Below are 20,973 nucleotides of genomic sequence, written 5' to 3' on the forward strand. Positions count from 1 at the left end.
GGATCAAGCTTTTTTCTTTTTAACTTTTACGTTTAAATCTTAGATACTTCCAAAGCATTTAAGGAAAATTATCAATAAAACATTACGAAGTTTATTTTGTTTTATTGAAGAACAGGATTTATACAAGATTCTAAAAAAGGATATGGTTCTTATCCTTCCTGACCTGTTCATTGTTCTTTCAGTCTTGGTTATAACATTTTTAAAGGTTAACCGGTAAGCACCTTAGATACCCTGGGCTCCCTTATGAAGAATCACGATTTGGCTATTCCATTTTTGCTTTACCTTGGTCAGTTTATAGCACTGCTCCGCAGTGCATTCTGCTTTGCTGGTTGGATTACTCAAAGCAAAAATAATAGGCCGTTCGTTGAAGGTTGCCATGTCTTTGAGAATTTGCTCTGAGAATGCACCTCTAATCGCAGCAACTCCTAATGTAGAAACAAGAAACCAGTGAATAGGACTATCATTGGTTAATTAATCCAGTGCCCCCAAAACAATGAGACATGTCAGGTCATTTTGTAATACCCCCTAAACAAAATATAGAATGTCTGTATTAAAGTGACAAAAAAGAGATGTTCGTTAATGCCAACAACCTTTAAGGTTACTAATCTACAAGTATCTATGAAAAAAGTCACAGCTTTAACATTTGACTCATAAATAAATTTAGCGACCAATCACTAGGAATTCTGATTACAGGCAATTTTATCAGGAAATAAATGTGTCTAATATATACTATCTCTCTGTAAACAATTCTAGAAGTATATTTCAGTCTCTCAGGCTATAAAGCAATCATGTTTTATAATCCAGTGCTAACACTTAAGACAGTCATCCGATTCAATGATAAAACTGAAGTATGACTCACTGAAAAAACTTGAACAGAAGAATAAAGCTATTAGCATAATGAAAATGTAAAAAGTAAGACTCCTGATGGAACATAGTTTATAAAAAACAACAATAAAGGCTTACTACTACCCATTAACTCCTGTCATGGAGTAAGTATTTGTTTTTATTATGGTTCTCATCATTATTCTTAATATTGTCATCTGTTTCACAGGAGCTTCTAGAAATGGAGTATAATACCAATTAAGGGTTGACATTATATACACACAAAATAAAGGATATGAAGTTTCAAAACTTTGAGTTTTTTTCAACCACAACAAATGTGTCCATAGTAAACATGTTACTGTGCACATGCAGTGTGTAACACACTGAGTTATCTACTATGAGGAACATAAACACATGAAATACGGTCCCTGTTTTCAAGGAGGGTCTAGTTCAGTCTTTCTCAACCTTGGCCCCATTCACGTTTTGGGATGGACAATTCCTTACGGGGGGGGGGCGGCTTTGCTGGGTATTGGAGGCTGTGCAGCAGCCTCCTTAGTCTCTACCCACTAATGTCAGTAGCTCTGACCACCCCTTCTCCCTCCAGCTGTGACCACCAAAGAATGTCTCCAGACATTGCCAAGTGTTTCCTTTCGGGGCCAAACCACCCCCTTTTTAGAACCACTGTCTATTTGGAATAATCAAGCCTGGCAAAGTGCTGGATATGCCAGGTATTGGCAGGTTGACGGAGTGAGCAAAGGGAACCGCACACTTCAGCTGGGATCATCAGTAAGATGAAGAAGACAGCACTGAATTTACAAATCTAGGCGTCTAGGGGGTACTGTTGCTTCAGGGAAGGCGTAATTTTGTTTGTGAACGCCAAAGGTTAGAATTTCAAAAAGCTAAATTACGTCTCAAAATTCAGCAGTAAGAAAACAAATCAGGCCCATGTGGGCTTGAGGTAGGGTTTATGTATGGCAGGGGGGAAGAAGCCAAAGCTCACCGATGAGGGTGGTTGGTTTTATATCTCGAACAATGGCTTCTAGGTTCTTCATTTCTTCATGTTCATGGGCAAATTCCTCTTTCTCTTGTGTTAAGGCAGCACGCCCCTAAGTACAGCAAATAAAAAGGAATGATAAATCTGCCAAACATGTGAGAGTCAAAGAAATTTCAGAATATTACGCATATTACCCATATTGATGCTTAACATTTTTATGTATTATGTCTTCCAGCTGTTCTTAAAGTCTCCTTTCCAATTACCAGAGTATTATTTCATTCACTCTTGCAACAATGATTTATGTCTCAGATAATGTTCTAGGCAATGGGGATATAACAGTGAACAAAATAAAGTCTTTCCCTTATTTAATTATTATTTAATATTTAAAATCCTAACTCTACAGACATTTATGAGAAACTGGCATTAACAAATAGCAATGAAAAACATCATTTAAATAAAGATATTGTTTACTAGACATGATTTCTGTTGATAAAGCAGTGCCTTAGAGTGTGCAGAGTTGCCTTTAGCCGCTGCACAAATAATTTATGGACTACTCACTAAGAATGGAACTTGATGCCACATTTATATCATACTTTGATGTTCTACGTAATTACTAGCTTTATATGTTTTTGTTTTGTAATGTTTTGATTATAATTGTACCATGTATTATTATCTAGGAAACATCTAATTTAATATCCTAGCTACAAAAAAGAACGTAGGATGGGGGTGAGGAGTGTAAGCTGAAAATCTGGTCCTTCCTTTTTTTTTTCTTCTGCTCTTTCAGTATTGTATCTTTCCACATAATTAGTAGATCTGAAGATGAAATTCTCATCCACACTTCTACGACCAGGAATAAAAATCTGCTCAAATTAGAATTCTCCTCATTCATCTATTATTCAATCTCCTTACTTCATTGAAGCTTTCATCAAAGAATGAGTGATACAACAGCTTTTTGTTCCCAGGAAGCAATAGCTAAATTAAGTGCTCTGCTTATTAACCTTGACTTTTAAATTATAAAAAAAAAATAATAATAACAATAATAATATTCTACCTACAAATTTTTAAGATTTTGACTACATAATAAATCACTACCTAACCTTATATGGTACTTTACAGCTTATAAGTTGTTTTCACATATTTCATTTGATCCCCTCAACAATTTGAAACGTAGGGCAAATACAATTAGGTTTTTGCATGAGGAAACAGAGGCTCTGAGATATCAAGCAACTTGCCCAAGACAGGTGCTAGAAATCAGTCTTTCCAATAATACAGCACAGTACAGCCCTGGAGAAAACACTTTACAAATGGTATATGTTCAACTTGTATGCAAATTGTTAATCCTGAAGATGGTACGGTATTCTTGCTTTAAAAGGTTATTATCAGCCTAAATGGGAAAAGAATCTGAAAAAGTATAGGTATATGCATACGTATAACTGAATCACTCTGCTATACACCTGACACTAACACAACGTTGTAAATCAACTATGCTCCAATATAAAGCAAAAGTTTTTATAAAAAGGTTATCATTTTATTTTTAAAAGTAATACGTGTGAATTATAGATAACTTGAAACATATGAACCTCTTTGCACTCGTTTCATCTATAAAATAAGAATAATTAGAATTTCTACCTCATCAGCTTTTTAGCAAATTAAATAATACATCTAAAGCACTTAGGACTGTGCCCAGTTTTTAACAAGAACTCAAAGTTAGTTGTTATAATTAAAATTTTTGTGAAGAAGAAAAAACCATAGTTCTAGCACTTATAATTCTAGTACCTTTTTTTTGTAGTCTGCTGTAAAGTGCTATTTCTGTACCACTGTTTTCTGTCATGAGCATGACTTTAGAGCTAACAGCATCCTAATAACAGAATTCACCATTACTCACTGCTGGGTTCTAAAAAGTTGTATCTTACCTTTTCTTCCCTGCACATCAAAATATACTACATCTGAGAAACTGAAAAATCATCTTATTTAACACTAACTGGAAAAGATATATGTATCCTCATGTTCACTGCCTCATTATTTACAATAGCCAAGAAGTGGAAGCAACCTAAGTGTCCATCAATGGATGAATGGACAAAGAAAATACACATGCACACACATAGGAATATTATTCAGCCATAAAAAAAGGAAATCTTGCCATTTGTGACAACATGGATAGACCTTGAGGGTATTATGCTAAGTGAAGTAAATCAAAGAAAGACAAATACTATATGATCTCACTTATACGTGGAACCTGAAAAAACAAAAAACAAAAAGCAAACAAACAAACAACAAACTCATAGATACAGAGAACAGATTGGTGGTTGCCAGAGGCTGGGGAGGCAAAAATGGGTGAAGGGGGTCAAAAGGTACAAACTTCCAGCTATAAGATAAATAGGTCCTGCGGGTGTAATGTACAGCATGCTGACAATAGTTAATAATACTGTATATTGAAAGTCACTAAGAGAGTAGATATTAAAAGTTCTCATCACAAGAAAAAAACATTTGTAACTATGTGTGATGATGGATGTGAACTAGAGTTATTGTGGTAATCATTTCACAATATATACAAATGTTGAATAATTATGTTGTACACCTGAAACTAATATCACATTATATGTCAATTATATCTCAATTTTAAAAAACCTTATTTAATTCATTCCAAATCAAATTTGGTTTCCTGTTTCATATTCACTTCAGGAGAGAACATTCTAGGCTCTAGTAACATTAACTCAAATATTGTTAGTCTATATTCTTGTTCATCATGATTATTAAAGAAAAAATCATCAAGAGAATCATATTAATTCAGTTGCTATACTTTCATCAGGAAGCATCAAATTGTTCCATAAAACCTAACTATTATCATAGCCTTTTTACAACTTGTCATAGGTCTAACACAAATAGTTGATGTAAACCTAGACTGATTTTGTGAGTAACCACTAAATATTCTCAAACCATTCTTTTGTATTTATAAGATTTTTTAATTGCCTTTTAATAATATAAAAAATTATTACAATACTGAAATCTTTACAATTCGCATTAAATGGGGGGGTGAGACTACCTGGTGCCCCCATCCTCCACTCTCTTAGCTTCACACCTGGGAAATTTATTTCATTTACATATCTCAATCACAGAGATTAATTAAGCATCATCCTAGCATGTAAAAAGTAGCTAGGCTTAATGATAATTAGTCACAAATAAAAAAACAGAGGTATCTGCGTGCCACAAGAATCCTCCCCCAAAAGTTTTGATAGTTCAGACTTTGATTTAGGCCCCAGTTCCTCATCATCTCTTTCCTGTGTCAGTGATTTTGCCATGATACTTTACAGTTCCTTTTACAAAAGGCAGAGTATACTTTCCTACCCCTTGCCTTTGGATTTGAACATGAGGCTTGCTCTGGTCCATAAAATGTGGGAAGAAATGACAGTGTGCCAGTTCCAAGCTTAGGCCTTAAGAGTAATTGCTGTTTCTGCTTGCTCTCTTGTACCATCACCACTGCTTTGGAAGTACAAGCCAGCCTGCTGGTCCACGGACGATGAGCCTTGTGAAGCAGACCTGGACCCAACCTGTAGCTCAGAGCCACCCAGTAGCATCATCACAGCCACCCCCTCTGACCCACAGGTGTGTGAGAAAATAAATAATTATTGTTTGTATGTCACTGAGATTTTGTGGCTTTCGATAACACAGGAATAGCTGACTGACACAGGGGATGATTTTAATTTGTTTCTCTTTTTTTTATTATTTTATTTTTTTATTGAAGTACAGTTGAATTACAATGTTGTGTTAGTTTCAGGTGTACAGCACAGTGACTCAGTTATATACATACATATTCTTTTTCAGATTCTTTTCCCTTATAGGCTATTACAAAATATTGAGTATAGTTCCCTGTGCTATACCGTAGGTCCTTGTTGGTTATCTATTTTGGGATGATTTTAATTTTGATTACATATTCCACCGTTTCTTTTTACCCAATGTTATTCCTATCTGTTGCTTTGAAAATAAGAGGTTCCTCAGTGAAGTAAGTCAGACAGAGAAAGACAAATATCATATGACATTGCTCATGTGCGGAATCTAAAAAAATGATACAAACGAACTTATTTACAAAACAGAAACAGACTCACAGACTTAGAGAACGAACTTATGGTTACCAAGGGGGGAAGGGATAGATTGGGAGTTTGGGATTGACATGTACACACTGCTATATTTAAAATAGATTACCAACAAGGACCTACTGTACAGCACAGGGAACTCTGTTCAATACTCTGTAATAACCTAAATGGGAAAAGAATTTGAAAAAACAGAATGTGTATGTGTAACAATCACTTTGCTGCACACCTGAAACTAACACAACATTGTTAATCAACCATACTCCAATAAAAAATAAAAAGTAAAAAAATAAAATAAAAAAAGAGGTTCCTTTCCCCGAGATGATTTGATGAGAACACTTCTGCAATCCACCTGCTACCTCAGTGCCCTTATTACTGCTTAGTTATTTGGCAAAAAATAATCCTGCATTATTAGAAAAAAGAGAAATTCTGGTCATGGACAGGATAAGAACCTGGAGCCATTTGACAGTTACAGTATTTATCTAAATTATTTCTGAGCTCTCTCTGGAAGCAGTATAAACTAAAATTCATGACTATTTTCATTCTCACAACGAGGCAATTTCTAGGACACGTACTAAATAAAGGTGCAGCTTGGGGAGATATATTTCCTGGGGATAATAACCTTCAGCTTCCAGAATTCTAAGCTAACATAGTTTTGGCTTGTTACTCTTTCCCAGAAACACATATACTCAATTGCAGGTATAAAGGCAAGTAACTACACTAAAATCTCACTAAGGTCCTACATGGCAAACACTGCAGAAATGCAAACTGCTCCTAGCACTACTTCCAGTACAATGGAGCCTAAAGGGCTAAATTATAGGCCCCAGACTCCCTTGCAGCTAGGGTTTCTGCTTTAAACATAGCACTCACCAAGCTAATGCGCCTTCACAGGACCCTGAAGGAGAAATGCACATCATGAAGTAGTAGCCATATGGCTCTTCTGGAAGCTCGTGGTGGTGGTGTTTGTTTCCAGGCAGCTGTGTTTCCAGTCTCTAGTTTCTAGCCCACCACCAACAGGTGGGTGCTAAGTAACAGTGGGTGGCAGCTACCATATCTGGCAACTTTCTTGTTTGTGGCCGAGACCCTGATTCTCAAATGGGCAGGAACAGCAGCTCCCTTGCTAATGCAGATTTGTGTTACAGGAACTATTCCTCAAACTTCAGCCTGGTGCTTACTTCTTCAAAGGTTTAGAGATTTGCTTTTCAGGGTATCTAATGCTAGAACCTCTGCTAGGTTCTCTAACAAAGAAAAACTATCTCAGGATAACTATTCACCTACTCCAAACCAACTATAGTCATCTCAATGCAATGTAATGTAATCTTGAGAGCTGCTGATAAAATGTGTATCTCTTAGAGAAGACTGAATGAATCACTGGGTTTTGCCTCTTGGTCTTTTGGTTTCCACCTGACAAAGTTTAAGTATTATGCAAATACATTCCATCAAAGGAATAACCAATGCTGAATATGGTCAAGGAATTACCATATGTCCTAGATCTTTCTTTCAATGTTATATTAATGCATTCTAGTATCAAGTTTTCTTCTTTAATAACAGTATAATATTATAATTAATCTTTTTTTATCTGTGGTTTACTTTGAAACAGAAAGCAGAAACCTCACTGAAAGGGTTGTGAGCAAAAAGGACATTTATAAGATTTTCAGGGTTATTAACAGAATAAGAATAGGAAGTACTAAAAATAGTTTAAGAGGAAATATGCCACAGATTTGTTTATTTTAGAAAATGTTTGGGCTCACAAAACAATAGATTGCACACAATCCATGGGAAAGCACTGTGGCCCACAGTAAGAAACAGAAGAATTAGTAGCTCACAGTGAAGGCTTGCTGAAAGCATCTGGGTGTTCCCAGTCTGAGGAAACAACTCATTCTTGACCATTTAGCTACTGACAAACAACACGCCAATGACAATATATCTAAACTGCTTCTGGTATACAGTTTTAAATAAACTTGCATATGATCTCCATAAAAATGGAAATCTATTCATTTTCATTATATTACCAAGCCAAGAAGTAGCCTCCCACATGAGAAAATAAAACCAGTATGAGGGCTTCCCTGGTGGCACAGTGGTTAATAATCTGCCTGCCAATGCAGGGGACACGGGTTCGAGCCCTGATCTGGGAAGATCCCACATGTGGCGGAGCAACTAAGCCCATGCGCCACGACTACTGAGCCTGCACTCTTGAGCCCGCGAGCCACAACTACTGAGCCCATGTGTCACAACTACTGAAGCCCGTGCACCTAGAGCCCATGCTCCGCAATAAGAGAAGTCACCGCAGCGAGATGCCCAAGCACCGCAACAAAGAGCAGCCCCCACTCGCCACAACTAGAGAAAGCCCGCGCGCAGCAACGAAGACCCAACGCAGCCAAAAATAAATAAATAAATTTATTAAATAAATAAATAAAACTAGCATGAGAGTAAAAGTCTTAGAAAAGTTTTACTAGCAGCTGAAATAACCAAATTCAACCTTGTATAATATGAATTGAACAGCTGCTACAAGTAGCATGTAAATGAGAGAAGAGGGTCTAGTCTGTTTATATTGAATGTGGACCTACAAATCCATAATGTGAAATGAATTTAAAAGATGTTGAATAACCTGAAGGTGGGAGAGACATAATCCTCGTTTTCTTAGTTCAATAATTCAAAATATTTTCCTGAGCTTACTGTCCCAGATTATCCCAAACAGCAAATTAAACATTTAAAAATGTATTTTACAATGTTGTCCTCACGACTGTTGATTGTGGTCAAGATAAATTCATATAAATTGTCATAAATTTTGTTGGCTTAGGGACATGAATAAATAACTAGTAGCAGAATACATTCTAATAGCGAACAGCAAACACATTTATGTTACTTCTGAAAACCTTTAATGATACACAAAAAATTAAAGAAAAGCTCCCCAGTTAGACACAATAAATGCCATCTACAAATGTTGGGGATTGAACGTGGGACTCAGGATCAGGATGGAGAAGTCCTTAGGCCTTTCCATTCACTTATGACCTTGGGCAAGTCCTTTGATACTTCTACAGATGTTGGCTTCTCCATCTAGAAAACAGTTTGGATTGGTGATGATGACAGTGTAATAAAAATGAACCTGATCTGGACTTTCCAAAGCCAATTGAGTGCCAGACTCACCTGAGGAAAAATAGATTCCTGAGCCCTGCTGCCAGATATTTTAATTCAAATCCAGGATGAGGCCCTGGAATCTGTATTTTTTAAAAGCTTCTCAGATGATTCAAGTGATTAGCCAGTTTTTAGAATCACTGCACTAAAGGATTTATCAGATCTCTACCAGAAGCATTTTAAAAAGGCATGTGATCTGTTTTCAAAAAAGTATAAAATGATGAGTTCTAAAGAAGGAAGGTTACAGAATAATGCAAAAGCACAGATTTCTAGCAGTGCTCTTTTGGCTGGCAACCTGAGATATAATGAAAAGTATTTAATGTGTTTAAGCCACCTAAGTTTCCTGGAATGAGCAGCAAATCATCAAGAAGGTAGATAAACATTATATGAAAAGATGCATGTTTTTATCATGAACATCTTACTCTGTTAATCATAGTAACAGCACTGGCAGCTCCTAGCCACTAAAGCCAGAACTTGGCCAGAAGACATCCGTCTAGCAAGAAACATAAATTACCTATAGCCTCAGCCCCAAAGGCTTAATTCTTGGTGGTGACTTAGGAACGCGGGGAGAATAAGTACTGAAAGAAGGCCAGGAATCATGCAAACTAGCATCACTCAAGGGCTCTACTTGCCAAAAGCAGAAGAATCAAAAGACAAAAATAAAGGTCTCCCAAGTATTTTCTATACCCTTTTCAAAGTTGATGTGATGATCTGGTTTAGATGAAAAACTATTGGGATGTGACATTCTCTAGATCTGTAATATTCAGGCAAATGTCTTTACCTCTGGACTTCTATTTTCTGTGCCAATGGCTCACTTTTCTCCTCTTTTCAAAATCCAATTTGGAATCTACCTTCTTTACGTCCATCACTTCAGCTGAATGTGGATATAGATTTCTTATCAGTTCAGTCTCCCTATTCAGGATCCCTTGCTGAAACTGTGCCTTCATTTGGCAACGTGCACATGGGCACTTTTTATCTCAGAAACCCCAAATTCTATGGTGTTTCTTTTTTTAAGAGTCTCTAATTACACCAAATGTACTACAAATAGCTGGGAGTTTCTTCTGAATATTATTATTTCTTTGGCTTTCCCCCCGCCACCCCATGTTTTGTGCTGATTCTTAGTACAGAAGATACAACCATACTGAACTACTACCTTTCTCAAAAGCAACATTTGCTCTGCTGGGGGTGGGGAGGAAGGTGGCAAAGACTGTCAAGATTTTGAGTTAGCATTTCATGACCCAGGAGAGGTATAAAAAATTAACTGTGCACTGCCACTGATAACTATGCATTCCTCCCTACACACAGGTACTAGAAGAACTCTGGAATCCATGCCTGCTTGGACAACCTGCCCCATTTTACTGGCCTGTTTTTGTTGTCATGTCGATAGTTTATCAGAGTTGAATCTGGCCCCTCTTTATCTGAAGACAGAACCTGTCAGTCAATAATGTTTCACTTGCAGCGCGAGTGCGTGTGCTTGCTAAAGAGCTCAGAGCTCAGTTTCACCATCTCGAGGACAGATTAAAAGAAGAGGAACGATGTGACAAAAGTGTTTTCCACGTTAGAGCATAACAAAGGGGTGCAGAGTGGTCATAACTGAAGATAACAGGTGGTTAACTCCATCAGTATTTAATTTTGTATTTGCTAAAAATCAATGTCCATAATTTTCTGACTGTCTAAAAGACTCGTGTATATAATCTTCTGCCTCTGCGCTTTTTAGTACCTACATATATAGTGATCATGCTCAATAAGAAATGGAAAAGAGGGAGGAAAAAAAGCAAGCCAGATACTTTTCACCAAGCTTCAAAGTTTCTTAGGAATCAGAATTTTTTTTTTTAATGTGTATGCAATGTATTAACCATCATTCAAGGTGGTGACAGTATCACTGGCTAAAATTCTGATAATATCACAGGGGAAAGGAAAACCTTTTCCATACAGCATGGAGTTTCAAGCCCTAGACCTGAAGATTAAACTCTCAGGAAGGAAACAACTACCTTTACAACATATAAAATACTTTTATTTACTATCTCTTTCTTACAGAAACCACACATTTAACTATAACTGTAAAGCAAAAAAACTTTTTTAATAATTGAAAACAGAACTGTGCAAAACAGAAAATAAAATAAAAATAAAATAAAATACTATAGTCCTATTCTGTGTTAGATGAAGTCTATCCTTCATGATATCTACTAATACCCTACTTTTTATTTTGGAGTTTTCTGCATTAGCATTCACTTGGTTTATTAGTGAAAGCCAAGATATATTTATTTAAGAAAAAGATTAAGTCTGGATTGGTTTGTTTTGTGGCTTCTTGTCCTCCCTAAAAATGCTCCAAATTATCACAGTGAAATGCAAATACTAGTCATGCTGGGAGTGCTCCTTTTTTATCCTTTCTTTACTATATTTATTCTCCCTTTAATTTTTATTTTGGAAGGATTTCTTTTAAACCAATTATTAGTTTGTTTATATTAAACCGTACTAATCTTAGTGGGCTAAATAGTATGTCAACTGTTTCTTGCTGTAAGACACTAAACTAAGATATTTGAGTATTATCAGTGACCAAATAATCCATTTCAATCAGCCTTACTAATACTGATGAATTATTTAAAATAGTGATAATTATAGTACATATGGATATGAGGTAAATGATAGAAAATGCTATAGATGTGGAGTTGAAAACGAAAACTGAAAACAGACAACACATTAGAATAATAATTATCTAGTCTGATGATTACATAACTCCATAAATGTGCTAACCTCACAGTGTTACTTTATAGTTTTGGTTTTATGTGTTTAAAGACTGAAGGAGTTCGACTAATAAAAAATTTTATTTAGAACTTTAAGATATTTTTTATACATTATAAACAACTGCATGTAAGTTAATGAAATTAATAAAATGATTATTATTGGTTTTCAAGAGAGGTTGTAAAAAATACTAAGAATAAAGGATAACAAGCACCAAAAATTCATGCAAAACTGAAAGCAAGATTATACCAATTTAGTACTTACTCTAAGATTTATTAGTTCTGCCACAAAAAAACATTATAATTTTGACAGTTTAAAAACATGAAAGAAAAAGTGGTGAATTGAAGTTTCATATGTTTCTCTTGCATTAAATAGCACAAAAACTATTAAATATATAAGAATCTTTTAAAACATAACTTTATCTATCTTGGCAAGCAGAATATATGCAGCTCTTTATTTTGGCAAGTAAAAGACATGAAGTAAGAGTGACTGATTAGGTCTAGGCAACAATTTCACAGTTATTCCAAATACTAGTCATGCTGTAATCCATGTCATTCCAAGTGTTGTAATCCATGGAATTTGGAGTCTCAGTTCAGTCAATCTATGTTTAAAGTGCTTGAGATGCTAAAATCTATGTATTTTTATGAAGATTTCCCATTGAAATGTCATGAGAAATCACGAAAGAAAACCACAGTCGTGGGCTTTCACCGTTTTGATTCTTGCATGTATTACATCCCTAAGTACAGCACAGTTTGTACAGCTTTTTCCATGGTTCCCACTATATACATATGATGATCCTCTCCACCTCTGGGAGCTCAGATCCTTTTCCTGAGCATCAGTCTTGTCTCTCCAACTGCCAAAGGGAAACCTCTATCTGAGGTCTCCACGGGCACCTTAAACTTGCCATGTCCGAAACTGATCTCATTATCTTTCCCTTAAACTGGCCTATTCTTTATTCCTTTTTTTTTTTTTTAACATTAATGGCTACATCACTTACCTAGACACCCAAGGAGTCCTGCTAGATTCCTTCCTCTGCTCTACTCCTCCTTCCGTATTTAATAGGTTACTAAGTATGCCAATCCTATATCCTAAATACCTACCGAATCAAACATCTTTCACTGACCCTCTTAGTCACTGCTTTATTTCAGGCCTTAATTAACTTTGATCTGTATTACTGCAACAGCTTTGTAACTAGTTTCTTAGCTTCACCTCATTTCAGTCCATCCTCCACAAGGCCATCAGAGTGACAAGAGCCTGAAAACTGCTCACGTTCAGGATTTAGAAGAGCCTTCATCACCCGTCACTCGATTCCTTTCAATCCTAATCCCTAAATGTCTCTTCTGGCATAACATTTTCTTTTGCAAATGCTGTTCTTCTGCCCGGAAGGCACTCATTCATTAATTCATTTATTAACAACATATTTATTGTCAATTACTAGACACTAGTAGGGCTTTGAAGATAGAGAGGTAGAAGACACAATCCGTAGCTTCAATCAAGATCTCAGAGTGAACTGGCCATTCAACTTCCCTTATTTCAGTTTTGCATATAAGAAGTTTAAGATGTCTATGGAGACTCGAGATCAACTCCCAACTCTTCCTTTCGAACTCAGCTGGAGAGACACCTTGTCTTGGAACCGTCCTCAGCCTCCCTGTTCTTCTCTTTAGTGCGGTGGAAGCACCATGTCCTGTGCACCCCTGGCACCGAGGACATATTTCTATAACATTGTCACGTGGAGTTGTAACTCTTGGCTTGTTTGAGTTTTTCCCACTAGGCTGGGAGCCTCCTGAGATCAAGGGCCTTACTGTGTCCCCACAAGTATAATGCCTGAGCCACAGATGATTTCACTCAGTAAATGTTCTTATTTCATGACAGTATACGTCATGTGGCCACAGTGTACAATTTTTTATAGTTATGCTGATTCTTTAAAGCAATAGGAATTTTTAAGCCAACAAACTTAAAACTTTATTTCTTATATACCATAAACAATTACACTGTTATTATTTATTGTTAATAAAATTAATAAAATTATTATTATTTGGTCCCAGGAGATGTTATAAAGGTACTTTCTGTTTTGTTTCATGGTTTTATAGATACTCATGTTCTACAAACAGTTATGCATATACTTTTTCTTCATTTAAAGCAAAATTTCTTGATCTATATCTTTTTAAAAATGAACATTCTTCTACTTTTAAAGAAACACAATTATTAAGGAGAATTTGGAATATGGAGAAAGGCACTAAAAATAAGTTTTAAAGTAATATGTATTTGATGCATTTCTTTCTCTTTCATATATAACTCAATTTTTAAAGCAAAATAGTTACATATAATATAGTGTTTTCCTGTTTTCACCTAACATTATATTATGAATCCTTTAATGTTATTTATAGTTCTTTGAAAATAACTTTAAGCCTGTATATTACAGGGGCTATTCCCCAATTCATGTCACAATTATCCTTTATTTAGGTAAGTATAACATATCACTATTATAATTAATGTATGATGAAACGTTTCACTAATGTAAATAGTGCTGTGATAACACCCTCACACATAAAACACTGTACACATCTCTATCTCTATGGTAAAGATTCTTAGAATGGAAACTGTTGGAACAGAAGCATAAACTTTTAAAGACTCTGGATACACATAAAATAGCTTTCCAGAAAGTCAGCACACATTCACATTTGTTTCTATATTAAATTCCTGGATACACTGCTTATCGCTGGTTTTTTAAAAAATTCACCTTCATGTGGAAGGGGGATTTACAAGTATATTTTCTCTAGCAGTTTAAGGAAGAGTGAGGGATGTGCATGAGTGGCAGGAGTAATAATAATGCCTTACAACTGTGTCATGGTCACCTTCCTACTCTTATTTGCTTCTCACAATAACCCTATAAAGTGGATACTATTGTCTCTATTAAAGCTGGGAGACAACCTCAAGGAAGTTAACACTGAAACAGCCCATTTATTAAAGTTCTTCTCAGGAATTACCATTAAAACTCTCAAGACTCTGGTTAAGAGAAAGTAGCTGGTAAAAGAGTAGCTGTTTCATTTTTTTCCTTTCTTTCTTTCCAGCCAGTGTGCAATTTGACAGACAGCCCTTAGTGAAAGGAGCTGGACCTAAGTGTTTCACCCCTATCAGTCTCAAACTACCTCACTTGGAAACTAAACTAATTCACGTGGGCAGACAACCGATGGAGCTGTAAAAAGCCTACTCACATCACAGACGGATACAATAGCCGAGCCATAGTTTTCTTCTTTATTCAGAAGAGTATCCGCATTATTGTATGACATGGTCATTCGTGTGCAATGGCTACTCTTTTAACACAGTGTTGGAGGTGAGGTAGGTGGAAACAGGAGTTGTCTTTGAGATGGGCATCCAGAATGGGATATTGATTAAACTACTGTATCTGGTTAAAAATGACAAATTCTTACCTTAACTATTAATCCTTTCGAGTCCACCAACCATATCTTCTTCATGGCTTTCTCCTTTGGTAAACCTTCTTTCTCCATGGCCATAACAATCAAGTGTGCAATCCCTAAGGCAGCCTGAAAAACAAAAATGTTTCAAGTTGTTCCACATAATCCCTTATCAAGAGTTACATTTTACCTCATTTCATCATTGTTAACAAGGAAGTACAAAATGGCTCAATCTATTGACCGAAAGAGCTATATTCTTCACTTGTACTGGGAGTGAAGTATTTTTGTCATATTTGGGTTCCGCTAAATGACAATTATTTACTCTTTTTATTACAACAGAATCACTATTATGCTGCTTTATATTGAGCCACAGATAAACCAGTGATATCCTTGGTTGTCAGCGTCTTTAACCCTGTTCATACAATTAAGATTTCCTCTAATAAGAAAATACTGAATTTAAAATAATGAACTGCTCAACCTTGCTTATGAGACTGCATTGCTTATTGTTCAGTTCAAGCTCTGCTAACTGAATTGGAAGAATGAAGCCTGGTCATTTGGATGAGAACTTGACCAATTAGGCAATAAAATGGAACACTTAAAATATGTGTTCCCCAGCATTTATTTACTCTCTTAATTTGGACAAAGAAAGTACGGTGAGATTTCTTGCAAGATTAAAGGAATCAACTCCTTTGGTATATGATAAATTTGGTGATGATCTGTGAAATTTCCAAAACCTTTTCGGGGACAAACAAGGGCCAGTTTTGAATCATCCAACCATGAATACCTCTCTCCTGCTGAGTACCAAGAACTGGCCTGTGGCATTCAACAAAACCCTTCGGAAATTTAAAGAAGTTTACTAAAATTAAGTACAGCATGTAACAATTCACAGAAATAAAAAAAACCTCAAATTTTAATGAGCTGTCATTTAACTTTGATTTTTTATTCTGATGTGAAAATAAATTTGTGACTTACACCCTGAATACTTTCACATGTTTATATCTTGGCACGTAAGTTTTAGCTTCATGTATTTTGCTTTATTTTAAGAACAAGTAAAATCAAACCCAACACAGTATACACAGTTTCTTCCAGTGTAATACATTTATTCATAATCATATTAAATTTGAAAATTTAAGGCTTCTTAAAATATGTATAGCCACAAAGTATTTCCCCATTTATTACATTCTATAATGCTAAAAAGATTTTGGCAGTTTTCTCACAAGAAGCTCAAACTAAGTTGACATTTTAATTTCTATTTTGGGGGTGAATTATTATAACTGGAGTCTAATTTTCCTCTTTCAAATGATTAACCCATAGAAAAAGAGAACAGGAAACAGCATTATTTTGTATTCCTGCCATCTCTTTCCAACAATTTTAAATGTTTTAGTTCTTTTGCGTGTGAATGGTTATACTGCATGATGAATCTCCAATTCAAAATATTTTTTCTAAAAAACTTCTGTATCGTTATGTATGTGCACATTGAATTGTGAGTCAAGTTAAGAAAATTTTGGTATGTGACACTGGAGGATACTAAAAGTTAGCATCAGCTATAATAGCTTAAATACTTAAAGGTTTCTATATATAATTAGTCACACATTGGAAACTTTTTTGGTTCCTGCATGGCACCTTAAATATGCCTAACAAAAACCCACGGCAACATTTGATAATCTTACAAATTGAAAACTGTGAAAATATCTCTATGCCTCTAAAGTCTCCTGTGAAAAATTAATATGCCTCAATACTTAATTTGAAGAATCTTTCAGTAAAACCTATAGTTTCAATAAACTAAAACTTTGAGAGACTACCTCAAACTTCAAATTCATGAGTAATTAGAATGAATGTCATGTTCACTAGTGTAGGAGAACGTAAGCACTACATAAGGCAGGTACCTCTCCAGCTCCTTGGAATAGTACGGTTTGATCAGACAGCTTATTCTTGGTTATTCGAAGGGCTGCGAGGATGCCAGCGACTGCGACGGATGCCGTTCCTGCAACAAGAAACACCTTTGAGCAATCCTCACACGGGCGCTGCTGTACCCCGAATCCCAAGCCTCAAACTGATACTCACGTCTTGAGATCATCACACAACAGGTTAACTGGTGCAGAAAAGGAACCTGCGGTTGTCCGACCCCACGCTTGCATTTGACGTGAAATTCTCAGGCTACTGACATCTGTCTTTTAAGATAGCAACTTACGACTGTTGAACACTTTCCAAAAAAGAAGGTTCTGTGGCTGAATTTGGTGATGCAGTGACTAAGAACCTGCTGGAGAGGATGTGGAGAAGAGGGAACCCTCCTACACTGTTGGTGGGAATGTAAGTTGGTGCAGCCACTGTGGAAAACAGTATGCAGGTTCCTCAGAAAACTAAAAATAGAGCTACCATAGGATCCAGCAATCCCACTCCTGGGCATATATCCAGAAAAAACTATAATTCAAAAAGATTCATGCACCCCTATGTTCCTAGCAGCACTATTCACAATAGCCAAGACATAGAAAGAATCTAAATGTCCATTGACAGAAGAATGGATAAAGAAGGTGTGGTATATATGTATATACAATGGAATATTACTCGGCCACAAAAAAGAATGAAATAATGCCATTTGCAGCAACATGGATGCTGGAAGACAAATATCATATGACATCACTTATATGTGGAATCTAAAAAAATGATACAAATGAACTTATTTACAAAACAGAAATAGAGTCACAGATGTAGAAAACAAACTTATGGTTCCCAGGGGGGAAAGGTGGAGGGGGAGGGATAAATTAGGAGTGGGAGGTTGGGTTTAGCAGATGTAAGCTTTTATATATAGAATGGATAAACAACAAGGTTCTACTGTACAGCACAGAGAACTACATTCAATATCCTACGATAAACCATAATGGAAAAGAATATTTAAAAAAAGAAAGTATATATATTCAAACTGAATCACTTTTCTGTACAGCAGTAGTTAACACGACATTGTAAATCAACTATACTTCAATTTTAAAATAAATAAATAAATAGATAGATAAATAAATAAACAAAAAAGAACATGGGGTTTGGATTCTTAGGTGGATTTCCAGCTCAACCTGTTTACTAGCTGAGTGAATTTAGAGAAATCATTGTGTCCATCAGTTTGCTCAGCTGTAAAATCACTGTATTATATGAGATCAAAAAATACTAAGTGCTATTAGAAAATTTAAATGTTTTAATTTTCAACTGGAAAAATTAACAGTTAATAGCAACGAAAAGCTGATGTTGGTGCAGTCTTTAATCAGCTTCCTACCTATGACAAATCACTGGTGAATCCCAAAGATGCTGGACAAAATTAATGTAAAAATTATTTAGGATAAAAACTGAGCTTTCCTCATCATGCCTCATGGTAGCAGAAACTTCACCAGTTCTAATTTTATTACTTTCCCATATAAGCTTTCACAGATCACAGAGTGGTTCTTTTGCTTTGAACATAATTACATGGCTCAATTTCTTCATGGTTCACATCTGAAATATAACTCTGAAGCTTCCTGCAGTACCTCCCTGTTGTATCTACAATTTACTCCTCTAAAGTAACATTCTACCTATGATTCCTAGATCACTCAGCTGGGTAGTAAAGCCTAGTGAAACTTTAAACACCCTCATTTAGTTAAAAAAAATAAAAATAAACCAAAAAACATAGATTAGAATAGGTTTGAAGAGTGACACAATGATGAAGTGTTATGTATGCCAAGTACCAAAGATGCATTAAACATTTCACCATCAGTAGATTTGTTCTTTTGAATCTTTTGGTTGTTTGCTTCTTTCTTATAGAATTTGGTAGTCACAAATAAGATCACAATAAATGATTAATTATTGAAGAGCTGTGTGTCTCTTGCATGTTTTTTATTTAGGAACACAAATATAAAATGCTTGCAATTTTGAGCCACCATGCAACACATTATGAATTGCAGTAAGTCACACATCACACAAAGGCCACTCTTCTATATATTATTTACGATGAAAGCCTGTGTAAAAATAAGGCTGATCTACGTAAGAAAGATACCATGGCAGGTTTAGAATGGTATTTGCCTCATACATCAAGATAGATTGACTAGAGTTGCTAAACAGATGAAAAGAGAATTTTAATTAGAGAGGTACAGCTATCCAGCCACTAGATGAACACTTATTCACAAATAGCATCTCAAGCTGTCTCTACATTGGCCAGAAGTTTGGATTTAAGGGACTCTAAGCTCCCTTCCAACTCTGAGATTCTGTAACTTTAAGGGTCTCTACAGATTCTACCAGCACCCCAAGATTTAACCAGTTGAAGAGTCAAAGTTGAAATATCATCAACAATCACTGTGTTTGTACTATTGTTTTGATTTTTAAATAGAATTGGGCATTTAAGGATAGACAGAATAAAATATTCCAAAAGATACTAGCTATAATGTGTGACATTTTTATATGGTTATGCTACATCATTCTGCACTAAAACTCAAAATGTTTTAAGTTCAGACATGTTACCCCAAATATGGCAAAATAAGTCTCTATCTACACTGGATATCAGAGCCTTATATTTAAAAGTATATTTTATGGGGATTCCCTGGTGGTGCAGTGGTTAAGAATCCACCTGCCAACGCAGGGACACAGGTTCGAGCCCTGGTCCGGGAAGATCCCACATGCTGCGGAACAACTAAGCCTGTGTGCCACAACTACTGAGCTTGCACTCTAGAGCCCGCGTGCCACAACTACTGAAGCCCGCGCGCCTAGAGCCCGTGCTCCACAACAAGAGAAGCCCCCGCTCGCCGCAACTAGAGAAAACCTGCGCACAGCAACGAAGACCCAACGCTGCCAAAAATAAATAAATAAAATAAATAAATTTATTTTTTAAGTATATTTTATAATATTTCCTGAGGACATAATGAAACATCTAAACTTCTCTTTACAGAATTAATTAACAAAATTAGAAATATTTAGCACTACCAAAAGGTGAACTTGAACATGATTCTTCTACATAACCTGGTCCTACCACCTGATACTGCCTTGATTTAAATTTCATTGCAATCAAGGGAGTAAATGTGGCAAGTTGATATTACATAAAAATGTGAGTCTCCACATTAAATTGTTCCAAAGTAACTTCTGCTTTGAGATTGAAAACTAAACTTTTTGGAAATCAAAGATAGGTTAAAGTTTATCTTTGTACTATCACTTTTAAAGAGTACTTAATATTTAACATTGTTAGCGAGATACTAAAGAGTCAATCTTAAAAGCGTAGAAACTTCTATTCGTCTTTGTGTACATTACAACTTTAACATTAAGTCACCAGTTACGCTGTCCCTTTGCTGTGGTTATTAAATATCAGTCTTACCTTTTATCAAAGAATCACTTCTACTAATGCAATTCATTTGTTAAATCTGATTAGACTTACTATATAAAACCAGTAGAGAAGACTTATGTATAATCAAATTATTGCAGTGCTTTACTAAATAAATAGATCAGGTGAAGTACAAGAACTAGAAGCAGGAAGAGGATGAACAAATGTGTTTAAGCATTTAGGGTACCTACCCCGGTCCTGAGGGGCGAATGTGAGAGGTCCAGGGTACCTGCCCCGGTCCTGAGGGGTGACTGTGAGAGGTCCAGGGTACCTGCCCCGGTCCTGAGGGGTGACTGTGAGAGGTCCAGGGTACCTGCCCCGGTCCTGAGGGGCGAATGTGAGAGGTCCAGGGTACCTGCCCCGGTCCTGAGGGGTGACTGTGAGAGGTCCAGGGTACCTGCCCCGGTCCTGAGGGGTGACTGTGAGAGGTCCAGGGTACCTGCCCCG

The 20,973-nt window shown here is 36.1% G+C and overlaps 1 protein-coding gene across 1 annotated transcript in view; it reads right to left on the bottom strand.

Annotated features, from left to right (window-relative positions):
* ME1 (malic enzyme 1) overlaps positions 1-20,973 on the bottom strand; it is a 192,134-nt gene that overhangs the window by 19,884 nt on the left and 151,277 nt on the right. The window contains exons 8-11 of the mRNA XM_061207103.1: positions 17,084-17,181; positions 15,213-15,326; positions 1,823-1,928; positions 283-425 (exon numbers count right to left, since the gene is read on the bottom strand). Coding sequence (XP_061063086.1) covers positions 283-425; positions 1,823-1,928; positions 15,213-15,326; positions 17,084-17,181 — 461 coding nt within the window. The remainder of the gene's footprint in view (positions 1-282; positions 426-1,822; positions 1,929-15,212; positions 15,327-17,083; positions 17,182-20,973) is intronic.

This window comes from Eubalaena glacialis, chromosome 12 (assembly GCF_028564815.1).
Source record: "Eubalaena glacialis isolate mEubGla1 chromosome 12, mEubGla1.1.hap2.+ XY, whole genome shotgun sequence".
Lineage (NCBI taxonomy): Eukaryota > Metazoa > Chordata > Mammalia > Artiodactyla > Balaenidae > Eubalaena > Eubalaena glacialis.